The sequence below is a fragment of the Ostrea edulis genome, chromosome 3 (genome assembly GCF_947568905.1).
Source record: "Ostrea edulis chromosome 3, xbOstEdul1.1, whole genome shotgun sequence".
NCBI classification, from domain to species: domain Eukaryota; kingdom Metazoa; phylum Mollusca; class Bivalvia; order Ostreida; family Ostreidae; genus Ostrea; species Ostrea edulis.
This window is the reverse complement of record NC_079166.1, coordinates 96,138,805-96,166,657: the sequence shown is the minus strand read 5'-3', so window position 1 is coordinate 96,166,657 and position 27,853 is coordinate 96,138,805. Positions and strand designations below refer to the sequence as shown.

General features: G+C 34.1%; 3 protein-coding genes and 1 long non-coding RNA gene across 5 annotated transcripts in view; 2 read left to right on the top strand and 2 right to left on the bottom strand.

Annotated features, from left to right (window-relative positions):
• LOC125676160 (uncharacterized) overlaps nt 1–18,080 on the bottom strand; it is a 46,823-nt gene extending 28,743 nt beyond the window's left edge. Inside the window, exons 1-3 of one of the 2 annotated variants that reach the window (XM_056159587.1) lie at nt 18,001–18,080; nt 17,717–17,840; nt 17,151–17,209 (exon numbers count right to left, since the gene is read on the bottom strand). The gene's annotated coding sequence lies outside the window, so the exon portion shown is untranslated. Of the gene's footprint in view, nt 1–17,150; nt 17,210–17,716; nt 17,841–17,989 lie in introns of both variants that reach the window. The other variant, XM_056159588.1, reaches the window with a different exon arrangement.
• LOC130053055 (uncharacterized) lies at nt 86–15,820 on the top strand. The gene is made up of 6 exons (XR_008801507.1): nt 86–173; nt 1,793–1,991; nt 4,540–4,593; nt 5,080–5,133; nt 6,133–6,276; nt 9,720–15,820. It is a non-coding gene; the product is annotated as an uncharacterized LOC130053055 (long non-coding RNA).
• LOC125656058 (uncharacterized) lies at nt 17,968–23,606 on the top strand. The gene is made up of 6 exons (XM_048886641.2): nt 17,968–18,238; nt 18,575–18,712; nt 19,172–19,266; nt 19,705–19,812; nt 20,408–20,520; nt 22,042–23,606. The coding sequence occupies exons 1-6, from the start codon at nt 18,123–18,125 to the stop codon at nt 22,921–22,923; spliced, it is 1,452 nt and encodes a 483-aa protein (XP_048742598.2). The 5' UTR covers nt 17,968–18,122; the 3' UTR covers nt 22,924–23,606.
• LOC130053051 (uncharacterized) lies at nt 23,600–27,624 on the bottom strand. The gene is made up of 5 exons (XM_056159591.1): nt 27,504–27,624; nt 26,111–26,378; nt 25,737–25,876; nt 25,285–25,485; nt 23,600–24,855 (listed from the first exon to the last, which is right to left on the bottom strand). The coding sequence occupies exons 2-5, from the start codon at nt 26,374–26,376 to the stop codon at nt 24,638–24,640; spliced, it is 825 nt and encodes a 274-aa protein (XP_056015566.1). The 5' UTR covers nt 26,377–26,378; nt 27,504–27,624; the 3' UTR covers nt 23,600–24,637.
• Nucleotides 27,625–27,853: the final 229 nt, after the last annotated feature.

Sequence of the window (27,853 nt, the reverse complement as noted above, 5' to 3'; positions counted from 1 at the left end):
GATCTTGAAAAAGAAATTTTCTTTCCCAAATACGCAAGAAGGTTATTTTACTTATAGCCCGAATGGCACACCATATTTTTCAATCCTTCATTCGGCCATTTTCACACGCGGCGCTGTTAGTCTGTTTGCGCTGTTCGTGGAAGTTGCAGAGGATGTACTCATCGCATTTCAACGTAAGTTTTAGAAATATGAATATACTTCACCTCTACTCGTTAAACTGTATAACCAAATAGGTGTACCAATTGCTCTTAAAAATAATAAACAAGTCGCGTGGAACGTATAGTATGGTGCGCATGTGGTGTGTTGACATAAACTCATAATATTCACGCATTGGGCTGTTGGAAATCCCACAACAAATCTGTTAACTGTTGTCAACATATATTTATTGTTTATCTATTATAATTTATATTGTTAAGATTTAAAATTGTATGTATATCAGCTGATCAGAAAAATCAGCTGTTTCACGATCGAACGATCATGCCATTTTCAATTCCGAGTGCATGACCTTCTCGGGTCTATTTGAATTTTCTTACATGATGTTTGACTCACTTTACACTTTGAACTTTCCATGTATCATTGTATGGTCTAAAAAGTATTTGTATAGGTTAAAGAGACATATAATTGTATATAGATGTATATTTCCATAATGGTATATGTCTCTGGGGTAACATGTAGGCCTGTGGGGGGTTATAGGTTGAATAATTTTCGAATGATTTGGTATTCTAGTATTCTACTATGTTTAAACTTAACTTAGTGATTATTTAGTAATCAAATAAAAGTTATATGATGAATCGATACATTTCTTCAATTTACTGTAAACAAAAACTGTTTCTGTGTTTTGGAATCTGTCTGGTATTAGTGCATAATAAATAACTTCATAAGTCAATAAATATATTCTTGTTGTAGTGATGACATTTGCAAAATCTGTGAGAATAGAAAAAAATGTGTTAGGGTCAACAGAAATTTTTGATTAGGGTAGGTCGGGAAAGTGGAAACCAATTAACATATATATATATTTTTTGGCCTTACGCGGAAACATGGATTAGAAAAGTCGGAATGATTTTTACATTCAATAATTTGTAAATACTTAAAAGCACCATTAAGCCAGGAAAATCATAAGAAGAGTTTGGTTTTATAATTTAAATATGCCTTATTTCAAGATAAATTGTAAACATGTCAAACTTAATTTCAACAATTACGCTTACAACTTACATGCCTGCATTGGGATTAGACATAGAATCACTCAGAGAATGTTGAATTTCATGAGTACTACCATGATTTAAGCAAATAATTTTTTTTTAGCTTAAATCTCCTTTATATTATTGAATATTAAATTTTTCCATACATCTACCACAAGAAAGAGTGTGAAAGATAAAAATATTTTGTGAATTTGCTGATAATTGTGAAGTAAGATAATATATCGACATTAGCTACAACAAAAATTATTAGATGGGGAATCAAATTCAAATGAAATGTTTGTGTATATAATTATTTATGCAGAAATGTACATGTAGCTAAACTGTCCTCTGTTGTTTAGTTGGAGACATGTCAATCTCCCACCGAATACATAAATGTAATTTTTCTGAATTCTATATCAATGAAAATACATGAGGGCATGAAAGTACAACTTTTATATGAATATTATAATACAGGGGTCCGTGTTTGCCCAATTATCTATTTTGTATTGCTTGTAGGAATTATGAGATTGATCACTGTTTGTTATCTTCACCTTTCATTTATGATATAGTTTTGATAAATTAATGATATAATACTGGAGTAATTTGAATTTCAGGATGATATAATATGTACAGCAAAAATTTATGGCAAGGGTGACATGAATCAGATTGACAAGAATCCATATTCCTACTCCTCAATAATGCTATCATCACTGCCATCAGATTCATCAATGATAGTGGCATCAGTGACACATGCGGATAAGTGTTGGACATCACTGCAGGAATAGCTTCCTTGTTGTGCCTGCCAATAGCAAGGTACCAGATTATACAGCAGTTATGTGGAAACAGATTCCCACAGATTGACACCTACATTGTACAGTATCAGGCAGTTATATCAGAACTGGAAAAACTGGATCCAAACAAGACTATATTGCTTGGAAGAAACATGTCGACTCTGAAGTTTAACCCTTATTCAGTGCTCCCACTGGACCAAAATTCCCTTTCGCCACTTTTTCGGGGTGCGGCGCAGCGCAAATAATCTCATGCTTTACAATTATATAGATCATATTATTTTATTCATTACACTGATTTTAGCATTTTGAATCAGTTACATTACTTAATCATATCCAGCTATCATACCTAAACACTTCTTTCTGAAATAATAAGTTGATTTGTTTGATAAATTCTATTATGGAAATCAAAACTCAGATAATAAATCATATATAAACTTCATGATGCTACACCCCTCAGTGAAAACATTGTGTACATTGCCCGAAATGCAGATGTCACAAAACATCAAGCCCAATTTAGAGTCGTATCTCAACCATTCCCTATTAAATTTCCGTTTTGGTATGGAAGATTTTGCAATTTGGACAGAATCGGATGTTTGAGCAGGTGGGGTTGACTGTAAAGCCAAACATAGATATCTTTTGAAATTTAGACTGACTAGGGTCAGAAGCTACAAGTTTAGTGTCAAAATAGAATGGGGTGCATAGTCTTATGAGATTAGCATTTTTATACTGTTGCGCACTGAACTTCAAAGAAAATTATTTATTAAAATTGCTATGTCCATATCAATGGTGACCGACCGCATTGTTTATGAAATATTCGAACTAAAATCAAACACATCAAAATCAAAATCTTGTAATCAACGAGCTTGGTCACAAAAACAAACAATTGATGTATATACATTATACACAATAATACGGCCAATTTAATTACTGGTCGGTTCTTGACATTAATGTGGAAATGATAACACAATAATGAATAAGACTTTAAATGTTAAACAATTGACCACAGCAGGGTACATAGCTGTCCGATGTACTTTATTACATAATCACCGACTTTTTTGCAGCCATACATTACCTGAGGCTATTATCTGGCCTTGTGACCAGCTCTGTGTGCACTGGAACGACACAAGATTTCCGGTCGCACGCGTTGACTGAATAAACAAATTTTGACTGCATAAACAAACTGGCGATAATGTGTCACTGACAAAGGAAATCACAAGATAGATTTTAAAATACAATTTATTGCAAAAAGGGATTTTCGCCACTTTGAATTTTTTTTCGCCAACTTTGAAAAAAATTCGCCATTGGCGAAAATGGTTAAGCCCAGGTCGAGCACTGCTGCGATTGCTGTTGTAGAGGACGGTGCAGTAGTTGGACACGTGCCTCGAAAAATAAGTAAAGTTGTAGCATTCTTTTTAACAACATTGGAGGAGGGGGGGGGGGGGGGGGCTTTGGAATGCATTGTAAATGGAAACTATCACTACTCCTAAGATACCGGTATTGGTGAACTAGAGATACCATGTATTATGAAATTCAGTGCGGAACCAAGAGATTGCTAGAAAGATTAAAAACAAAAACTCTGTTATCAGAAAGGTGAGTAGTACTGTATTTCAAGGAGGGGGGGGGGCTTAATTTTTGAGAGTTGAAAAAAGGCCCTGGATTTTTTTTAGGGGTGGTAGGGGCACTCAATAGGTCAAATATTTATAAATAAACTGTTTTTCTATATGGTTGACATTAAAAATTTGTCATTTTAACACATTTTTCTCATGTTTTATTACTCTGCTTTACGAAAATGTGTGTGTTTTTGATGTTGACCTATACTTCTGTTCTTATATGTTTGACATCTTAAAAAAGGTGGCAACACATACATTTGCTTTGGTTATTAATAAAATCAAACTATACCGAGTGGAAATTAATACAGTGTTTCCATTTTCAACCATTAGTATTGATGAGTCGCATAAGGGTAGAGCTACCTTGAATCTGCATAAATGGTATTAAACATGCAGTATGCAGGTATACATTCCACTGATTTCTTGTTCCGTGTTCAGGTTGTGATTGCTGACTTTATGTTTTCCTTGTGTGTGTTTTACATAAAATCTTGTCTAAAGTATGCATGTACTTGCAGAAAAATTAATTTTAAAAAACCCCCGTTTTATAATAGTCAACAAACACACACATGTACATAGCCGGGCCTCCAAAAATGGAAAATGCAGATGCTTGGATATGTTTTGGTAGATGATTGAAATGGAATTCACAAATAAAATGTTGATAAATTAAAAAAAAATATTGGCTAAGAAAAAGTGACAATGTTGAAAGTACTAAGGGCACAAACAGCATCTGTGTACATGTGTGTGTACAAATGTATACTGTCCTCCTAAGAGGGGTAACATATATACATGTAAAATAAAATGGAGAATATGACATGGAGACAAAGACAAAAAGGACTTTAAATCGTGTGTGTTTTTGGGGATTGTAGCCAAAACTCTTGCATATCATTGCAACATTACTGTGTTAAAACCTGTAGTATGCATTATGTACAAGTATGTGTTTGATTTGTAAAATTTTGTCTCTAGGAGAAACAATCCTGCACATCATTTGTGGAAACGGAAGAGTTAGAGGCAGAACAGGTAGGGAACATAATTTTTATCTAAGATTATACCTCACCATCACATTGCAACAGTCTCTATGAAATCAATCAGAAGTGACAATTGGGGATCAATGACAAGTGTACCTAAAGTAGAAAATGTATATACATGTATATATGCATATATATTATAAGCATGTAGGTTTTGGAAGATGAAAAATATGGCATTGAAAAAATAGGTTGATGATATTAAGAAAGTGGTCTGTAATTGTATGTGTGCAAGTGTATATTGTCCTCCTAAGTGGGGTAACATATATACATACAAAATAAAATGAGGTCCTGCTAAGAGGGGTAACATATAAGATAAAGTGGAGAATATGACACAGAGACAAAAACTAAAATAACTTTTGATTAAATCTTGTATGTTTTAGGAGATTGTAGCCAAGGCTCTTGCTTATCATTGTACCATTACTGTGTTAAAACCTGTATAATGCATTATGTACATGTATGTGTAAAATTTTGTTTCTAGGAGGAACAATCATGAACATCATTAGTTGAAATGGAAGAGTTAGAGGCAGAACAGGTAGGGAACATAATTTACATCTAAGGTTATATATCACATATCACCATTACATCACAACAGACTGCTTGAAATGAAATATTTTAAAAATTAAAAAAATCAAGGAAAATAAACATATAAAGTTCAAAGACTAATTCCAGTTATTAGTCCCCTACCGGTTTATAAAACGAAAGTGGATTTTAGGTTTCCTCTCTGTCAATCAGTCTGTCCCATTGGTTTTCCAGATATTTTTGCATAATGCTTGCGAGAATTCATTGAAACTTGTAGTGCAGTAACTACAGATTGAGTTCAAGTTTCACATCGTTTGATGCATAAGTGTGAAAGAAATTAATTTTTATATTGTTATGTCTTTGTATTGATCAAGATTGGGATGTGTTCCAATGGAAAGGCTGTAAAAGCAGGACATCTGAATAGATCGAGGCTGGGGTTGCGTAAATAATCTTTTAATTAATTCCACATTTCAAATTCATTAATCGCAAAAGGAAAATATCAATAACTAGTGATCCTAATTGTTCACGAACAATTAGAGGGCTTCCCACCTTCTACCGGTTTTTCAGTAGTGTTCAAATGCTAAACAATTTGATTTGGATAGAAAAGAAATTCAAATTTGCCGCCTTGAGTGTTGAAGTGTTGGAGATTGAGGCCTTGGTTTCGCACGATAGTACCGGTCAAATATTTGAAAAAAAGGGGTGTGGGTGTTGGATAGCCAGCACATATCGGGTAAAAGTGTAATAGGACTTGTGCAGGTGTTTGGGGGTGACTTTAGACCTGTTAGATATGATATTTGGAGGTGTAAAGAAACCGGAAGTGACATTTTCAGAGATTACACATGTAGTGCTGACACTCTGCTCATGCATGCTGGGACTATGAGCCTCATGTTGAGAAGATGGTAGGAGTCTGTGCACTGGATTTTACCATGTGTGTTATGGATTGTGGAATTTGATATACAGTTTGTAATTGCTCATCCTATGTGTTCTAATTCACGGAGACAATGTCTTTCAGTCATTTCACCCAAGGAGGCATGCATATGGATTTAGGCTGTGAAAAAGAACCCCAAACAAAATGGCGGCTGGTGAATTAGGTAAAGTTTTTGAGTGTAGGATCTGAACGGAGAATAGGAATACTGCATCCCATCTGACCCTGCAGGTAAGTGTTTATTTGTTTACAATGACAGTCGGGATGGAATGTCAAGGAGTTCAATTGTCGAGTAAAGTTGCATCATCATTATCATAAAAAAAACCAACAACTTAACTTAGTTTTTATGTTGATGCAGGCAGACATTAATGGAATCTGGCACATGTTTTTTCTTGAATGCAAATGGAAATATTTGATTTACAAGACAGTCAAGAAATGGTGAAAATGGGTGTACATGTAGGTCAGATGTGTATGTGTAGATCAGATTAGCTAGAATCCTTTTGTTGGGCATGTGACCGGTCAAAATGGTGTAAACAACTGATCTAACATACAGATCACTTGAAGGGTGGGGGATTTCTTCCTTTGGGACGATAGGCGTGATGTGTGGGTTTGCCTTGCTCGTGGAGACTGGCCCCTTGATGTGTGGCCTTGACCTTTGACCTTGACCCACTTTCATGGTCAAACCTCGAAAACTTCATGAGAGGGAAAGATTGACCTTGACCTCATTTTGAAGGTGAGAGAAGTCACGGGGCTTCGCACAAGTGGTCCCGCGTGTCTATCTAGATCCGTGAAAAAGTTGTGGGCTCGAATGAGAACGTCAGAGACTTTCGGGGCGAGAACCGTGCTTCAGGGTTCTCGGTTTCCCTGTGTCAACTTCTCTGTGCGAGAGTGTTTTATTGTGAATTCGTAGGCGAAGGTCTCACGTCTCCATGACTTTCGGTCTAGTAGGAGTAGCGATAACAGGGTTTTCGATGCGAGTCGCCGACATTCGCAGTGTGGTCAAAGTTTTAGAGTTGTAATTCATGATATCGAGACCAATCGAGAATTCCTTGCTGACCCATGTGATATTTCGATGCTATCTGAAGAGGGAAAGAGAGTATAAAAAGTGCCATTTTCTCGCCATTCTGGATGACCTTTGACACTTGACCTACTTTTCAAGGTCAAGGTCACACAACCCATTCCAGTGTGTTCCGTCTCTCTACGACGAATACTTTAGGAGTCATCAATTTTTTAGGTAGAAATCGCGAAACATAAGGGGCATTAACTCCTTTTGACGGTCAGCTAATCCCTTCATTTAAAGTTCTTCGATTCTACTAATTGACCTGTAAAGGTTTCATCCTCCTATTATTTACGGTTAAAAAGTAGTAGCGATAACAATGATTTCTGCCAAAGGTCAGATAACTCCGTAAGGGGTCAAAGCTCCATGACGCAGGTTGAAATGTATTCGTTTCTCAAGAAGTGAACTTTAAAGTTTTCAATAAGTCTGAAGACGAAAAAAAATTTTGACGGTAGGAAAATAATAAACAGAACAATAACAATAGGACTTTCCACAGAAAGGTGGAAAGTCTTAAAAATATGAATGAAATCTGTTAATCACACAAGTATTTTTCTGTACTCGGTGAGAGAGGTCTGAAAATTATAGAGTTTTGAATAAGATTATTTCATTCCTTAAAAAAAAACTATATGAGACAACTGTATGAACTGTGAAAGATCAAACTATTATACTAATATTCAATACTGGTATTAAACATGGTAACATGTAGGGGTGCAACGATACGCTTGCCTCATGATACGATACATTGTATGATACAGACTTGACAATACAATACGTATCATGATACTTTTAACATGCTACAAGTGTATCAATATGAATGATAACTAATGAACAATGACACTGGTTTTGGTATCATTGAATTGCACCTTACTGTTACAACTGCATGTCCAAAATGCTCCCGTATTTGGGATTAATGGTTCACAGGGTGAGAAATAATTCACTGGCACCACATTTTTCCATTTCCGGAAACCATCTTTATTTGGACAGGGTGTATTATGGTAACCATCGTCCATTTGTCTGTCCAGACCTTTTGGGCAAGATACATACTGAACTGTAACATCTAGGATTTTGCAACTTGGTACATTTGATCCCCATAATGAGAGGAAGATGCCTAACATTTTTCAAGGTCAGAAATCAAAGGTTAAGGTCGTAGTATCACTAAGTAGGAAAACTTTGTGGGCAAGATACAGACCAAACCATAAACTCCAGGATATTGCAACTTAGTACATTCGATCACCATGATGAGAAGATGTCTATTGTTTTTCAAGGTCAAGTTCACAGTATCACTTAGTAGGAAAACCTTGTAGGCAGTATACAAACTGAACTGTTGGGGCTAAGACTGTCAAACTTGGTACACATACACTTCTTGCCAAGTGGAGAATGTCGATTGTTTCTCAAGATCAAAGGTCAAGATAGTAGTAGCAGGATAAAGACTGAACCATTGGAGCTGGTACCATCAAACTTGGTACACATACACCTTATGCCAAATGAAAATATTACATAGAGAGTACATGATTGATCTGTTTTTATGATGCAAAGAAAGTATGTCACACCCTGACATTGATTGTTGATACTACTTGAAGCCATGTTCTACAAATCATAATGTAAGGAAACACCTTATATTAGCTTTTCACGGGCATATTATGAACCATTGGTGGTACTCTTGTTACAACATACATGTAATCTTAAAGCCAAATTGGACAGTTCAAATTAATCCAGATACAGAATACCAAACTGCGGTATAGTAAAATATTGTGAATCGAACAGTTGTATAATATTACAGTGATATACCGTGTCTTGGTTAATCGTTGCACCCTTTGTGACATGATACCAATGTATTTAGTCACAGTTCAAGGGAGGGGGGGGGGGGGGGGGGTGTGTATTCTTCTGTTCATGAGTTGAAATCAATCTAGCCTTACATTTCCAGTACTATTCACCGCTACTATATCAAGTGACCAGCTAATGAATCGATCTTTGCATGTACTAATAACAAACTTTAATATTGTATGTGATAATTTAACGCAATCTCAGGAAAACGGGGGGGGGGGGGGGGGGGGGGGGGGGGGGGTTACATGTTGCTGCATGTATATGTACATTTCTGGAGATATATTTATAAATAATTTATTGTGATTTTTTATATCATTTCATAACGGTTGGTTGTTATAACTCAAGAAAATCTTATAAAGTAAATATCCATACAAGTGCATACGGTGTAGGAAATAGACTTTTTCTTTTGTGTTTATCTCTGCTACCAAACATCAGAAATTTAATCCAATAACTCATGTTTTAGTACAAGGACATTCACTTGCAACATTCTGAAAAATAATTTTTAAACCAGGCATATATTTTTATATCAGAAATGAGTTGTCTTTAGCCATCACTAATTTGTATACAAGAGTTTCCCAAGTGACGTATAATTTTCGTAACTTCTTTTCCTGAAGAGTTCCAAAATTTTCTAGTTCTGATATCCCATATTTACCTTTCAATAACATACATGTATAGATTATGTAATGTAGTAATATCAATTCAGATTTCGGGAAAGTCATCTTTTTGAAAGTGCTAAGCATATTGTACAGACACTTAGGTGTGATAAATGTAGTACATGTATATAATATTACAGGAAGAAAGACCTCTGGCAAAGACAAGAACAAAGGAGGGAGAACATTTTTGGAAATTTATGAAATCTTCAGTGTGTTTGGACACAGGAGCTATGATATCCATCCATTCTGGTTGCCTCAGGATCGATTCTTGTGAATATAGAAAATTGGAAATTCAAATGTTGGTTATTTTACACTTTAAAAGTGCTTACTGCTTAGTCCAATATCTTGATAAATCTAGTCTTTTGTGATTTTTCAGGCAAATTAAATCTCCAACAAATGTATACATTTTTGATAAATTACCCCAAGGACCCTATATTTTTTCAAAAGCAATATATATCTGAAGTAAATAAAACCATTTTTGTTGGGTCACACAATGAATAGAAATGATAGATGTAGTGCTTATATCATGGAATTTCTGTAAACAGATGATATTTTTTACACAGGTTTTAGCTCACCTGAGCCAAAAGCTCAAGTAAGCTTTTCTGATCAAAATTTGTCCGTTGTCTGTCGTTGTCGTAAACTTTTCACGTTTTCGACTTCTTCTCAAGAACCACTGGCCAATTTCAACCAAATTTGTCACAAAGCATCCTTGGGTGAAGGACTTTCAAGTTTGTTCAAATTAAGGGCCGTGTCCCGTTCAAAGGGAAGATAATCACAAAAATGCAAAAATAGGGTGGGGTCATTTAAAAATCTTCTTGTCAAGAACCACTGGACCAGAAAAGCTGAAATTTACATGAAAGCTTCCTGATATAGTGCAGATTCAAGTTTGTTCAAATCATGGCCCCCGGGGATTGGATGGGACCACAATAGGGGATTAAAGTTTTACATACTGATATATAGGATAAATCTTTAAAATTCTTCTTCTCAAGAACTACTGAGCCAGAAAAGCTGAGATTTACATGAAAGCTATCTGACATAATGCAAATTCAAGATTGTTCAAATCATGGCCCCTGGGGTATGATGGGGGTCGCAATTGGGAATCAAAGTTTTACCTGCAAATATATAGGAAAAATGTTTAAAATTGTTCTTCTCAAGAACCACTGGGCCAGAAAAGCTTAGATTTACATGAAAGCTTCCTGACATAATGCAGATTCAAGTTTGTTTAAATCATGGCCCCTGGGGGTATGATGGGGCCACATTAGGGGATCAAAGTTTTACATACGAATATATAAGGAAACTCTTCTTCTCAAGAACCACTGAGCCAGAAAAGCTGATATTTACATGAAAGATCTCTGACATATATTTCAGATTTCAGTTTGTTAAAATCATGGCCCCCAGGGTAGGATGGGGTCAAAAGGGAGGATCAAAGTTTTACTTACAATTATATAGGGAAAATATTTAAATATGAGCTAAGGTGACTCAGGTGAGTGATGTGGCCGTTGGGCCTCTTCTTTAAAGCCTTTCATAATTACCAAATTTAAAAATTGGTCTGAAACTGGAAGGTACAAACGAATCCATTACCATTTTGAATATTCAAAACCTAGTATGTTCTGTTGACATGTTTTGTTTAGAATTTTGTTCAGAGAAATGTAGTTCAAATGATCACAAAATATACACTGTCATTGGTTTTGGTATACATATAAAAGGTAAATCCTGGTTTACCATGTTCATAATATATGCCATGCAAAAGAACTAAGTGCTCTGTTGTTGAAACTGTATTGTTATAGGATTTTCGTTTAGTGTTTATGACTATCTCATGTGAGCATTACTGCCTATGATATTTTCTCTTTAAATATAATTGTTTTGAAAATATGTTGATAAATGACCACTACAGTTTGATTCATATGTATATTATCTGAGTTCAGAATGTTCTCTTGTGTTTTGTCTTATTGAGATGATATATTGTGCTCTTTGACTTAATGATGCTGCTTTAAGGCATAATTGTTGGACCTATAGTGTATTCATTTTCAAATGTATTGAAATATAATTTTTGATAATAATGAGGCAATGCTATACTTGTTAGGGTAGTAATGCACCAGTAATTCAAATGTACATTGATGTCTTACCTGAATGTTTTTATATGGTTACAATTTTGGTTTTTGATAAGAATTTTAGGTCATATAGGTAATCTCTGGTGACCTGTCTTCTGAGTAAATTCAGGTAACAATTGAACATTTTGTAAGAAAAACGTATGCATAGTCAGGTAGAGGAGGAAGGCCTTTACTAAAAATGTAGATGTCGTAATCCATGGGGTAGGGTTTCTGACTCTAGGGTAAGACCAAACTTGGTATACATAGTGCATATGTGTTAAGGGCATAGGATCTATCTTTTATCTAAAAAATGACATCACAATATTTTGCAAGAAGAACTCCAAAAAACAAATTTGTAGTATTAATTATGAGTTATCTATAGCTGCAGCGCTTTGAAATTTAAGTCATTTTGACGTTTTAGCCCTATTTAAAAATTTTGTCAGGAGGACAATATATTAAACTGGTACCCTGCTGATTGATGGCTACACACAAACATAAGAGATGCGAAATCAACAGGGTACCAATTTAGGCAAATGAGAACAGGGAATTATTTTGTAATTACTATCGTTATCCAATGTGTTTGTAAACATTCTGAAGAACTTTGTGTGATTTTCTAGTTAATATGATCTTAAATTTCGCCACCTTTTTGGAACATGCAACATTTCACCAATATCTTAGACCCTATGCCTTTAAGATAATTCCACCCCTGTAGAGTTATAGGTTCAATCTTATATTTGATTAATGATTATCTTAGTAACAAATAAAAATGATAAGATAAGTATGTTGCAGCATTGATAAAAAGATTTATCAATTAGCACGCATATACCTGTTATTGATGTCAGAAATTTACAATTGTCATTAAATACATTTCATTATCACAAAAACTTGTTAAAACGATATAATGGTATTCATAACAATTTCATGAAACTGTTTCTTAAAAAAAATATACAATATGTTTGTGAAAAGTAAAAGATATCTATGCATAAAAAATTGATAAATAATTTAATGAAAAAGGAGTTATTACTCTTGGATTCGGTATTTCGAAACTCATACGTGACTTTTGAAATATATTATGGTTAACAAGATATTTTACAATAACTATTAAAAAAGACTTCAACAAAATTTATGTTCCCATCATGCATAAATCTTATCAAATCATTGACTTTGCGAAATCTTATGACATCACAGGAGAGTGGAACTACGTTACACAATTATAAAATATCTTTTTAGCTCACCTGAGCTGAAAGATCAAGTGAGCTTTTCTGATCGCTGTTTGTCCGTCGTCTGTCTGTCTGTCTGTCTGTTAAACATTTACATTTTCAACTTCTTCTCCAAAACCACTGGGCCAATTTTAACCAATGTTGGCACAAATCATCCTTGGGTGAAGGGGAATCAAAATTGTTCAAATGAGGGCCAACCCCCTTATCCAAGGGGAGATAATAGCAAATCAGTAAAAACACACTGAAATTTTTTAAAAATCTTCTTCTCCAGAACCAGTAAGCCAATTTCATTCAAACTTAATGCAAATCATCCTTAGTTGAAGGGAATTCAAAATTGTTCAAATTAAGGGCCAGGTTTTCTTCAAAGGGGAGAGAATCACAAAAGTGTAAAAATAGGGTGGGGTCATTTAAAAATCTTCTTCTCATGAACCACTGTGCCAGTATAGTTCAAATTTACATGGAAGCTTCCTGACATAATGCAGATTCAAATTGTTCATATCATGGCCCCCAGGGGTCGGGTGGGGCCACAATAGGGGAACCATATTTTATATGTGTTTATATAGGAAAAATCTTTTAAAATCTTCTTAAGAACCATTGAGCCAGAAGAGTTCAACTTTACATGGAAGCTTCCTGACATAATGCAGATTCAAATTTGTTCATATCATGGCCGCTGGGGGTCGGGTGGGGCCACACTAGGGGAAACCACATTTTATATGTATTTATATAGGAAAAATCTTCTTCTCAAGAACCATTGAGCCAGAAGAGTTCAAATTTACATCGAAGTTTCCTGACATAGTTCAGATTCAAGTTTGAAGCTTTATGACATAGTTCAAATTAAAGTTTGTTGAAATCATGGCCCCGGGGTGTCAGGTTTTGCCACAATAAGGGAAACTGTATTTCCTATGTGTAAATATATGATAACTCAGGTGAGCGATGTGGCCCATGGGCCTCTTGTTTAAAGGTTGATATTAACATGAAACTAAATTAATATGTGGTAGTCCTTAATAAAAATTGTAAAATACATGATTTCCTGGACAAGGGTTTAGTTTCCAGGATAAGGCCAAGATTATAGTAGCAACTATTGTGATATGGTAAATAACTAAATGCATGCTTATTAGAAGCAGAACAGGATATACCAAAGTGGTGATTTACACAACCCCAGGGTTTTAACTGTACACAGGTCCAAAGTAGTCATATTATTTAATGTTGTATATATAACGTCTCCTTATTGGTGAAATATTCTCGAGAGGGACGTTAAACAATACACAATCAATCATCTGGACTGTATAGGCACTTTCGGGGCATTTAAGTTTTATGAACACATCTTGTTTTATTCTGTTTTGTATGTTAGGATTTAATTTAGGTATGCAGAACAGGAATTTTTCTCAAGATTTCATAATCCTTGGGGCTAGTGATACCTTTAATTAATTCTCATGTACCCAATAAGGCCTGTGGGCCTTTTATTTCATGAAATGCATTAAATTCTGATTGTTATGTCTTTTGTAATTTTTCATGAAATGGATGAAAATCCTGTATGTTTTATTAATATTTGACCAGCAACCATACTTGAAAATGATTTGTATGACATGCCAGTTTTTGTTACAAAGTAACAATTATATAATGAATAAATTTCATGTTAAAGTTAACTTTTAAATTGTCTTTTATGTACTGTTTTGAAAGTAATTATTTTGTATGACAGTATTCGTGTACAGTGCAGATGGTGGTTATTTAAATGAATGCGAATAACATGATCAAAGTTAATTAATATTGCTATGGATAATTTGTTGGACTCTGTAAAGATTATAAATTAGTCAAAATTGCTGCAGAAAAGCTGGTTGAATAGATAAAGAGATTTATCAGAGGCAAATGTTCTACAACTTTTTGTGGAAATTGAATGGATATGCATTGTCAGGTATAATTTCAGTGATAGCAAACTTGAATAATTAAATCGTATTCCAAGATAGGTTGTCCCAAAAAACAGTAGCCACACAAAGGTTATAGATGTTTGGAAAATTGACTGGTATTTCATCTGTGCTGGAAATCAATCGCATGCAGTTTTTATACGCCCGTCTTAAGACGGGCCGTATTATGTTATGGCCTTCATGTCCGTCCGTCTGTCCGTCCGTCCGTCCGTCCGTCTGTTAGCTTTTTCGTGTCCGGCTCATAACTTAGATACTATAAGGCCTAGAATAATCAAACTTTGTCAGTTGATACATCTTGGGTAGAAGGTGTGTCGCACATTAAAACCAGGTCGCTGTGACTTTTAATTAAGAAGATATGGCCAAATATGGTAAAACCCTGTCCCGCTCATAACTTGAAAACTATTTGATCTAGAATCATGAAACTTGGTCAACTTATGCATCTTAGGTAGAAGGTGTGTCGCACTGTACTTTAAGGTCACTGTGACATTTAGTTGAAGTGATTTTTTGAAAAAAGTATGTTATAATTGGTACAATCCCTACTCATATAAGAGTTTTGTAGAAAACCTCATTCAAAAATGTTACATCAAGAAAACACATATTTTTTTTATGATATACTGTACAACTTTTTTTAGCTTATGTAATGTTTACTTTGTTTCTAACAATAACATGAGAAATTCCACTTGTCCCATGGGAGTAGCATGCAAAGGGCATTTTGACAAGACTAATTAATGAGTTTTGTGTAGAGCATCTCTGATCAACATGATCAAGCAGGTGTTATCTTTATCTCTAGGGAATTGGGCAGAGAGATCTTAGCCTCTTAATTGCAGATATACCAGAAATTATTTGTGAAAGTGAATTTGTTTGTTGTGGTTAGTCTTTATTTTCAAAATTAATTTGACATTGTACTATATAATTTTTAATTTTTTTTCTCGGCAACCTATATGCAGAGTATCATTTCTCACTAAGACAACAAATGGTTGCAATATGTATAAAGGCCTATTTTAATGATTAGTATTTTGATGTTTTGTTATGGCTGTGGCATTGTTCAGAAAAAAGATATACAATAAACAAAGCTGCAGATTGGGCATTTGTGTAAATCTGAACAGATGAAATAGTATTGCAATAACCATATTAAAAAATGTTAATTCAAGAAACTACACATTCTTCATTATATACACTGTACTATACAGCAGTATATAACAAACAAATTATTTCTTTTGTGTCAGTAACAAGAGAAATTTCCCTTGTCCCATGGGTGTAATTATCAAGCAATTCAGGAGGCATTTTGCTAACAGAAAAATTGCATTCTGTCAAATTACAGATTAATTAATGAGTTTAGAAGATTTCTGTTACAGCAATCTAATCAAGGAGGTGCTATCTATATCTCTTGCAATCGGGAATTGGGCAGAGGAATCTGGCCTTCTAATTGATCTGTCAAATTTTAGAACAGTTCTAATTGGTAGCCATTACTTTGAAAGTTAATTTGGTATAAAGTTTAAGAATTAATATGATATTGTAAAATATATTTTTATTTTATATCTCAACAACAAGGTGCAGATTGTCATGTCTCACTAAGATGACAGTTTTACAGTCTAAGAATAAACATAATGACTAATGTTTGATGTTTTATTACGCTGTGCATTGTTCTTCATTCCTTAAAATACAATGAACAAAGCTGCAGATGTACATTTCTCAAGTCTAACACAACCAGTTGAGAAATATATGATGTATTATTTTTTTCTAATTAATAACTACACCATAGGAGATGCACCAGTGTTTGAAATAACCGTTTTTAATCTATATTTATTTATATTGACATCACCATGCATATTTTACTTTTATACTTGAAGATTTGACAAAGGCAGATACTGATATATGTATTTTTTGATATGTTGAATAAATCAACCTTTTTGAGTACTCCCATTTATTGTAAGTTGTTTGCTTGGATAAAGGGCTATCTTGCACTTTAATCATTTCATTGAAAACATTTGGGAAAATGTTTTTATATCCTTTTAAAAATCATTAAGCTTACATTATCAATATTTGAAGCAATGTCACATGAGGCCATAAAGTGGGTAAGATTCTTAAAGGAAGGATGACATTTGGTTCCATGCATACCTATCTCTTCATGGTGATATGTTCATGTTAACAATATGTGACGGGCGTATCATGTGCCGTGGCGGTGCACTTTATTGCATAATTGTAGTTTAAATGCCGTCTCTCTAAAGTCTTCAGCTGATTTGGAAAATACTGTCCACCTTCTGGTGGAATTGTATAAATTTATATGAATATACAATGTCTGCCCAAGGCCTACTGCGCATATAAAATATATTGTCTACCTTACGATGGAATTGTATAAAATTATATACAATGTCTGCCTAAGGATTACTACGGATATCTGAAAAATTAAGCAGACATCATAAATTGTATATCTTTCATTCTTGGTATATTATCTTTAATTGATTTGAAAAGTACAAATAGGGTGATAGCTAAACAAAATGATCGAATGCATGATGAAAAATATTGAAGTTTAAACATGGACTATATATGTCTGCCTAAGTATGATTTTATGGATGTGCCTGCCTAATGCTGAAAGCAGATATATATATATATATATATATATATACATATATATATATATATATATATACATATATATATAAATATATATATATATATATATATATATATATATATATATATATACTCATTGCGTATTTGTCAGTTAAGGTATCACACCGGTATTTATTTTCACTATGTATTACTACAGAGGAAAAGAAATCATTAAAAATCAGTTTACAGAATTGATGCTGAATAACGCAGTCAGAAACGTTCTATGTTACCTATCTCGTCTGCCGACACCAGAAAAACAACACCCTACGCGGCATTAATGAAAATAAATTACCCGCAAAGAAGACTACCCTCAAATCCACGTGTTTTTCACATGTGTGTAAACAGCCGAAGTGCACCTCAGGAAGTAGCCTCAGCGACCAACAGCAAATAGTTCCTTGGTATACACTTGGTTATTTCTACAAATTACACAAAATTTCCTAATCAGGGGTTCAAAAATTAAGAGAAAAGAAGAAGAGGAAATGAGAAAAATCGTGCAAGGAAAAACAATATTTCTTTAAATATATGCAACTACAATTGACTAAATTCATTTTGATTGGACAATTACCGGTGTGATACCTTAAATACCTGAAGGATTCCCCAATACTAGGGAGAATTCTAAAACATTTTATTTGTCAATAGGGTCGGAAAGTCTCGTTTACTTTCACTTTCGATTTACTACTTCCGGGCAGTAGGCGAAGATGCCGCTTTGTTTTGCTTTCGGCTGTACCCATATGACAGGGTCTAAACGTACTTGCAGTCTGTTTAGATTCCCCACTGATGCCAAGAAGAGGAAGAAATGGATTGATAGATGCAGGTAAATTAAATAAAAAATAAATTATCTTAATAATGAAATGGTGAAAAGCTGTCGATGACCGAGTATTAATGGTAATCATATCACCGTTGTGACAACTTGTGTCCTATACAAACACTTACAGTAATAATTTCATGTAATAAAAAAGTTATATACTATAAAGTATTGCCTATACTGCACTAAAATACAGTGATTCCTTTTTTATATCAAACAATATCTTGCACTGCAGGGCATGTTGCAAACGTGTACCTTTAACAGCTGTTTAACCCAACGATATGTATACCAGCTGTATTTAAAATTAAAATGTCTTCAGCTTGTGTAATATCCTTTACTTTTCAGGAGAGCAGATAGAGAATACAACAGCAATGACAGAATTTGTAGTTGCCATTTTAAAGATGGTAAAAAGGAAAATGGACCTACAATTTTTGTATATAGCAAGAATGTTGACTGCTTTCCTGAAGTTTTGAAACCCAAAAGGTGAATTACAGAATAATGCACATACAGATACTGGTTTCAAATTCATTCCCTTATTATATGTGGCATAGTCTACAATTTTGATCAATTCGTTGTCCCTGTTTATTGATGTATATTTAAGGAGGGGGGGGGGGTAATTAATTAATGTTTCGATGAATATTTTTTTATGTCTCCCCCTGGAAGACATCCAGTTGTTTTCCTTAAAGTTATAGTGGATCTGAGGGTGTAAAATAGTTTGTGAACACTTCTCCAATATGACTTATCAGAGTTCATAATGTCTATATTCCTGCTTTCCGTACCATTCAGTTCATTAAGGGGGAAAAGGTTTCATTTAATAGAGCACTTCCAATTTGGGGTGCTGCCGGGAGACATTGTTTTTCATAAAAACAATCTCTAGTTTTTATATAAAAATGTCCATATAGGTAAGGTAATGTAATATAAAACTTTGAATGAATTTTACAGATGCAAACTTATGGATATCGATACAGAGAGGTCCCTCAATGCAGAACCAAACCGTGACCATCCATATGCAGTTGATAATCACACAGTCTCTATAGGTTGTTAAATCATTATCATTATATTCACATTGTAAACATATCATGTATATATCAAACAGATAACTTCTTCAATCTTAGTTGTGATTTTTTCATGAAATGTACTTTAACACTTCAATAATTACATGTTCTTTCACAATTATAGGATTAAACATTCTTTTTAAAGAATTTATCAATGCGTAAACCCTGGACATTTTACTCACAAACTGAAAACTGATTCTTATAATTCCAATTTGTTCCCTGTATTATCAATTTCAAAAATAATTTGAACAGTTTCCCCTCATTATGTTAATTGCTTTCAGGTGCATATGTATAAATCTACATAGCATTTTTGGATTTATTGATGTGTAAATTCTCATTTAGCTTTATCAATCAACAAAACTGTAATAAATAACATTGTAATTTTATAATTATAACATTATCAATTTATGTTTCATACAGATGACTGTGGTGGAGCATGTGCAATGGAAGTACCAATGTCGCAGTTTGAAGCACATGGGAGCAACACTGACCATTGTTATGCTGGTTCACTTCCAAATGCACCCAAAGGTACTAAATGGTTTATAAAATGAATTCAATTTCATTTTTGCTATAGTATCTATCTGTCTGTACAGCAGTCAACACATGTACATTTATTTCAAGTACATGACAGGCAACATAGTGTTTTGATTTCCTTATCAGGATTGTGGATAACCATTCTCCAATATGAGTAATATTTTCTGTGGGCGATTATATATCAAAAATCGCCTCGCTCACATGGTGACCATATCTTCCCCCAAACTTTCCCTTTCAATAAAATGTTATAATAAATGTAGTAATTAGGGCTATATGGACTGTGGATATCGGCCTGGATAGCTCAGTGGTTAGAGCACCTAACAGGGGTCCTGGGTTCGATTCCCGGTCCAGCCAAAGATTTTCTCCTCTCTCCTATACTACACTAACCATAATATGTCATGTCATGTGTAAAGCAGATGCTAAGCATTGGTGATATCAAGCATATAATGTGATCTAGACTAGCCGCATATAAACAGTGTGGTGATTTCAGAACCCTAGAAGAAAAATACAAATATAGACCACAACCCTGATTATGGTTTACTGAGATTGTTGCTTATATTATTTTCAATATGTATAATTACATTTACAGAAAGTGTCACTGAATTGGAGAAAAAAGTGCAAGATCTTCAGAGAGAACTAGAATCTGTTAAACTTAGAAAAAAAGCTTTCTCAATCAGCAACATCATACAAGACCCAGACAAGGTTGGTCATATATATAACAAAGATTATTTAAATAAGCATTCTGAGAGTATTGCATAAGCAATATATGTCCCCTATTGTCGCCCCCCCCCCCATTCATTGACAGTTGTAATATTCGAAAGAATGTACATTTAATGTTGTTTGACCTTGAACTGTGGCTTAAAACATTGGCACCAGGTCACCATGTGAAATTAATATGACCAGTAGGGAACTAATTGGTGTTAACCTATTGCAGAAATGCAGCATTAATTCTTGAAAAATTTACCACAATGCTAAAATTACACTGTCGCTTTTCTGATCGAAGATTGTCCATCGTCTCGTGATCATAAACTTTTCATCTTCTCCAGAATCATTATACCTATTTCAATCACAGTGTACAAAGCATCCCTTGATGAAGGGGATTCAAGTTCATTCAATTGAAGGGTCATACTACATTCAAGGGGAAATAATCAAGAAAAGGCAAATATAGTGGGTCATTTAAAGATCTCAAGAACCATTGGGCCAGAAAAGTTGACATTTATATGAAAGCTTCCCGAAATAGAGTGGATTCATGTTTCTTGCTTTTAACTTTGACCTTGGAGTTTGACCTGCTTTTAAGAAAACCAAACTACTAGTATTCAATATCTCCTGTAGAATTTAAGAAAGAACTTTCATATTTTGTAAATAGATTTCTGATGGCAATATTTTTTGTTTCTTCAACTAAATGTGACCTTGACCTTCCCCAGAACAACAATGTTATGTAAGTTATGCATTTGTATCGAGACATCCCCATGATGTGTGAATTCAGTTTGATTATGTCATGACCCTTTGGGATTAGATTAGGACCACAATATGGCAATTTTTTGGTGGAAAAAACTTTGAAAAATGACAACAGCTGGGCCAAGGTGACTCAGCCCATGGGCTTCTTGTTTCATGCAAGTGTTTAAATTCTTTATGATGGTAAAGCGAAATAAATTAATATGTGTGGTTCTTGTTACACTCCCTTGAAAAATAGGGTAGGAAGGTAGGGACTTTATTAATGATAGATTTTAGATGGAAACACAATTCTCCTTTACTTTCACTTCTTTACCATTTATACATGTATATGGTGTGATATATATATATATATATATATATATATATATATATATATATACATATCAAAATGGTAGGGATCACTCTAGTTTCGGTAACTCTTTTATATAAATATATATTTCAAATAAATAGACAAGTACAGAAAAAAATCTGTGCATGTTTTTGAATATGAAAGTTGGAAATGATATTTCAACCAGAGTCCGCATGATGTTAGATGGCCTGTATTAAGTGTTTACAGCTTAGCATTTTAGCGGTATCTATATATTGGCTATGAATGAACTTACAGTCAAGCTTCACCTGAAGGAAATTGGGTCTAAACCCTATAAGTATAGTGGTATATATTATGCACCCCTAGGGACAGTTGGGTAGCTGGAACCACACATTTTTTTTTATTTGGCCTAATAATAGTATTCCTTTCCACAATTATAAATTGCTGTTATTTTGTTTCAGATGCTGCTATATACATCGTTTCCATCGGATGTGTTTAACGTGTTGGTGGCTATGTTAGAGAGAATGGGTCCATTTAACTATTATAGTGGTTGGACGGTACAGGGATTGAGTATTTGTGATCAACTTCTCTTAACTCTGATGGAATTGCGTCTTAATCTCAGGGACCTCGATTTAGCAGAGAGATTTAATATCAGCAAATCTACAGTATCAAACATTTTTAACACCTTTGTTGCAGCTCTGCACGAAATTTTATTTGATGGCATTTTGAATGTAGTTGGAATACCTTCCCAGTTAAAATGTAAAGGATCACTGCCCAAATCTTTCGAAGACTTTTCATCTGCAAGAATAGCTATGGATGCAACAGAAATAACACAGGATGTTCCATCCAATATGAACAACCAGTCAGTATCTTATAGCAACTACAAAAGTCGACACACAGTGAAGGCCGTCACTTGTGTAGCACCAAATGGTGCTTTGGTCTATAGTTCAGATCTTTATCCTGGATCCACTTCTGATGCTGCTATTGTCGACCACTGTAGTGTATTAGATCAGTTGAAAGCAGGGGATATGATACTAGCAGATAAGGGATTTAACATTTTCGACAAACTTCCTTCAGGTGTTACGTTAAACATTCCACCTTTTCTTTCTTCAAAGTCCCATTTTACTAAAGAGGAAGCACAGCTCTGTTACAAGATTGGGAGAAGTAGGATACACATTGAGCGTGCAAATGAAAGAATCAAGAACTATAGTATTCTAAACCATATACCGTCACAATACAGACACCTATCTACTAAAATGTTTCAACTCTGTGTGGCATTGGTAAATTTACAGTCTCCTCTATTGAAGGAAATTGCAGACAAATATGAAATTAATAATGTGTAGTGCAATTTATTTCAGATACATGTATTAAGGGGGAATGCTACACCAGAGAAATTTTATGTGAATATAAAGTGTAGGATATGTACAACAATATTTTTATATTGAAAACTTTCAAATTTAATTTACCTACTGAGCTACTCAGTTAGGCGATTTAATCTTAAGCAATATGATTGATTGATTGATGTTTTGATTTTGAGCGCGATGCTCTAACCACTTGCCCATGAAGACGAATATTGCTGATATTTATTTAAAAGGGTGTCAACCATTATGATGATGTAGTATACCTTTTTAATGTGTCCTGGAACTCTACTGCTGAAATAATCTAAGATTCTTCTTACTCTTACCCCAGCTTATATTTTTCTGACATGTATATGGGATTAGGTTTGTATTGATACATCACTTGTCTTTTTCCATCTTTATAGAAATTTATGAACTGTAATATTTTAAATTCTTCAATTGTTCCTTGGAAATTGTTAATAAGACTGGGAATTTTAAAGACTTGGATAATTTGATGCTATGCATCCAATCTAAATCTTGTTGTGAACTGTCAACTTGCATGTAAATTTGAACAATTTGATGTGTAACATAATTACTAGTGTAAAGAAAATTGTCAACATATGATACATGTATTTATTTGTTATACATGGATTTTTTTGTTGCACACATAAATTAATTTCAATACTGTATTATAAGTTTTCATCTCATGTCTTGATGAAGGTCTCATTTTTAGCCGAGTTGCAACGAAGTTCAACTCGGCTATTGGTTTGGTGATGCGGGCGGGCATCAACAATTGGTTTCCGGATAACTCGAATAAAGTGCACCGCCACGGCACATGATACGCCCGTCACATATTGTTAACAGTATAAATTGTACCCATTAAAACATTTTTTTTATATCACCTTAATTAAATGTCACAGTGACCTTAAAGTAGGATGCGACACACCTTCTACCTAAGATGCATTAGTTGACCAATTTTGGTGATTCTAGGTCTAATAGTTTTTAAGTTATGAGCCGGACAAGTTTTTGCCATATATGGCCATATCTTCTTAATGAAAAGTCACAGTGACCTGGTTTTAATGTGCGACACACCTTCTACCCAAGATGTATCTACAGACAAAGTTTGATGATTCTAGGCCTTGTAGTATTTAAGTTACGGGTCGGACACGAAAAAGCTAACAGACGGACGGACATGAACGCCATACCATAATACGTCCCGTCTTAAGACGGGCGTATAAAAACTTACAATCTAATCAAATGAAACTTTGAAACAATGTATCCCATGCAACTCGGCTCATGCACCCCTGGGTGCATACATTTATTTTTAATGCTAAAAAGCAAATATTTTTCATAATCTTTACTTTAAATTTCCCAAGCAATGAAAACAGATCGAAGCAGGTATGCCTTGTTCATAACTCATTCACAGGCCACAAATGACAAATTTTGCTTTAGAATTGTTAAGTAAACCTTATATTTTGGCATCTACTTATTTAAATGAGGTAGGCTTTGACCAAATTGAAAGTCACAAAGAGTCCAATCATACCTCATGCACTTAAGTTTTTTTCTCTACCTCGTTTGTATGAAACGTTTTCCCCAATTTCAAGCAAATGTCACTATCATTTCCCAATTGAAAAGGCCCAAGCCCTTGATATCAAGACATAAAAAAACCTGTGTGTGGATGGGAAATGTAAGAAAATACAAATATCTTTCAAGCTTGTTATTACACAGATGGTAAAAAATCATTGAAATAGAATTCGATCATATTTGTCAAGTTTGACTGCCACAACTCATCTCGAAGAATTCGAATCACTGCCATATCCACTGGTGTCCACACCACGAAATCACAGCAAGTAGTGCCTGTAAGGTAAAGTTGACCTTGAATTTGATGCCAATAGTCATGGCGCTCCTTCAGATTCAGGGTTCCTGCAGAATTGCACTCTGGAAAAAAAAATGAAAAACTGACATCTACCATTCCTTCATGATTATTATTTTAGACCATTATACATCCTAGAAAAATGAGAACTTACACAGGATGAAACTTACTACACCAAAGGAATTTGATATCAATGATGTGGTGGATATGTACAACAATATTTTGAAATTTAAAACTATTAAATTTACATATACTTCATTGGTCAAAAACGCAGTTTTAGTAAAAAGTAATCTGGGGGAAAACTTAAAACCCCTGGTGGACTCGAGCCTGTGACCTACAGTTCAACAGTCGACATGGTAACTTGCATTGTAACTTAGGTAGGTAATTTATTCTTTAAAAAAATGAACTGATATTTATGTTTAAAGACATCTGCCTGAGAATGTAGTACCTCCTTTTAAGGAAACATTGTCATTAAAATCTTATCCATTACTTACCCAGATAAAAAGCTTTCAAGTTGGCACAGGCATCCTTAATGGCCATCCCTTTAGCGGAAAAGGGGCATTTCACTTCAATGATATCTGGTGATATACATCCAGCTACTTTTCCTTGAAGATGGAACTTCTGGAGTTTAGGATATCCTTGGACAAATCCATCGGGAGAGGCACCAAGAACTCCAGATTCATGAAGCCATATGCCTATAAATACAAATAATGATTGTTAAATAAATTTGACCAAATTGTACATACATGTACTAAAGCAGAGTTTCAGCTTCGTATATAATAGATTCCATAATGATATTGACTTTTATTTCAAAATAAGAAAATTTAATTTAATTTAATTAATTAATTTAATATGAAACTTAAGCAAGAGTATTCTTTTCTTCTAAAATCGATATCTATAGTTGCATGTAAATGGTATCATAACTCGCACAAATATATCAAGATACCTGTTTGCACTACTGTGACGTCCCCTGCTTTGCAATATTCTGCTATTGCAACACTCTCGTGGTTTATACCCCACTGGATGGAGGCTCTCTTCTCCAAGTTGTAGGCACTTAGAAGCCTTTTCTTCAGCGAATTAGTCAATCTGATTAGAAAAAAATGGATGAGGTTATTAACTGTACTATCAATTGGACAATGAATATATATTTAACACTTTAAATCACATGCACTAACATCAAGTGTATTTAATGCAATGTTTATATACGATAATACATTTGAGGGATTTCTAGGAAGTCAATATAGACTAATAGTTTTTTTAACTAAAATAATCTGAGATGCAAATATCAAAGTACTTAAGTAAAGTAAATGTAAAGTTTACCTGTTGCGCTTTGTAGCTGCTATGATTTGACCAAAATTAGAGGCAGTAAATCGAAGTTTCCGTACTGCTGCCCATACAGCATTTTCTCTTTGGCCAGTGGTCAGAAAGGCTGTATGAATAACCTTGTCAGGTGATACCGCAAGCTGCTGTCTCAGCCATGGAAGAGGCTCCTTTGCTTCGAGGTACTCCTGACATGTGATAAGGTCTTCAACTGTTGGCACAGGTGGTGCCTCAACCTCTGGTTCCTTGGAGAGAATCCAGTGCATAGCTTTAAAGAAAAAACACCTCAAATTAAATGCATATTTAGATACATGAGATATATTATCAAAGACAGGACAATACTGAATAGCACAATATTGTGCAACATACTTTACTTCCACAGTGCATATAATATTGCTAACCCTGGTACCAGTATACTAATTGCATTACTCTCTTGGTGTAAATCAATTAAACAAGTGGAAACAATAAACTTGCATCTAAAAGTACCTGTACTCGGAAATTGACCGAGCTCTCATATTAGATCAAAATATTCAATGCCATTTGTTTCAAATGAAACAAAGATGAATATTTAGACCTAGTATAATTTAATAAGTTTCATTAGTACAATATTCACAAAAATCATTTTTGAGCACTGACCATTTAGGCCTCTGTATCTGGACTAGACAAAAGAGAAATTCAGACACACAGTTTTGAAAAGAGCTTTAAAGAGAAGAAGAGTTCAAGTGTATATTAATACACTTGTAGCTTTAGTTAATATTAGTTCAAGTGTGATAAAAACACTATCTTATTAATTCTGATTACAATCATTACTCCAAATCAATATATATGTGAATTATAATTTGATGATAAGCACAGGTCTGGCAGTCTTTGCATTAGTAATAATTTTACAAGCCCAACCTCAATTTCACTAGACTGATATGTACTGTATGTAACAATAATTGTCTTTCTAATATGTACAATGACTTTCACTGGCCAAAAATTTAAATAATTGTTGCATCTGTCATCAGTAATTTTAAAATTTCAATAACAATCCAATTTCAACACAACTGTAAAGGAAAATCAATTAAACCAATTTAACTCCTTAAAAACAACAAGAAAATCAACTGCTGACAACAAAAAACATTTTTTCAGAACAATGAAAACAACCTGTATACCGCCCCAACTGTCCAAGTTGATTATGTAAAAATAATCTATCCTCATCAGCTACTACTCGTTTTAGTGCTCTGATTATATAGGGAAATCATGCAAACTTAAGTAATTTTGTTTCCGTTCATTAATCATTACGCAAAATTGCAAACCAACATTTTTATCCTTCACAAAATATGAGTTGTCTTTAAAGATGCATAGCTTTGACAAATATTGATAGCCATGATAACAATTTTGGAGCAGGTACCTGTAGTTAGGTTGATTTGATGGATACAGCTCCTGCATTGTCATTGTAGTCTTTGGTCCAGCCGATTTTGGATGTTTAATCCAGCTACACTTCACGTCAGTTTTTGTTGCCCTTTTGTAACTGTAACAAATACATGTATACATTTATTGCTGTCATCATTTATATAGTTCAGAGGGAAACCCAGATATGAAAAACTTCCAATAAATCAGTATCACATTAAATAATGCAAATGGTGAATTTAAAATTAACTATTTACCATTACAAGTGAAATCTGCATGCAATTGATAAATAAAACACATTTAGAAAGCATTTTGGTTATTCGGTTCTACAGCTGTTCTTTGCAAATGTAA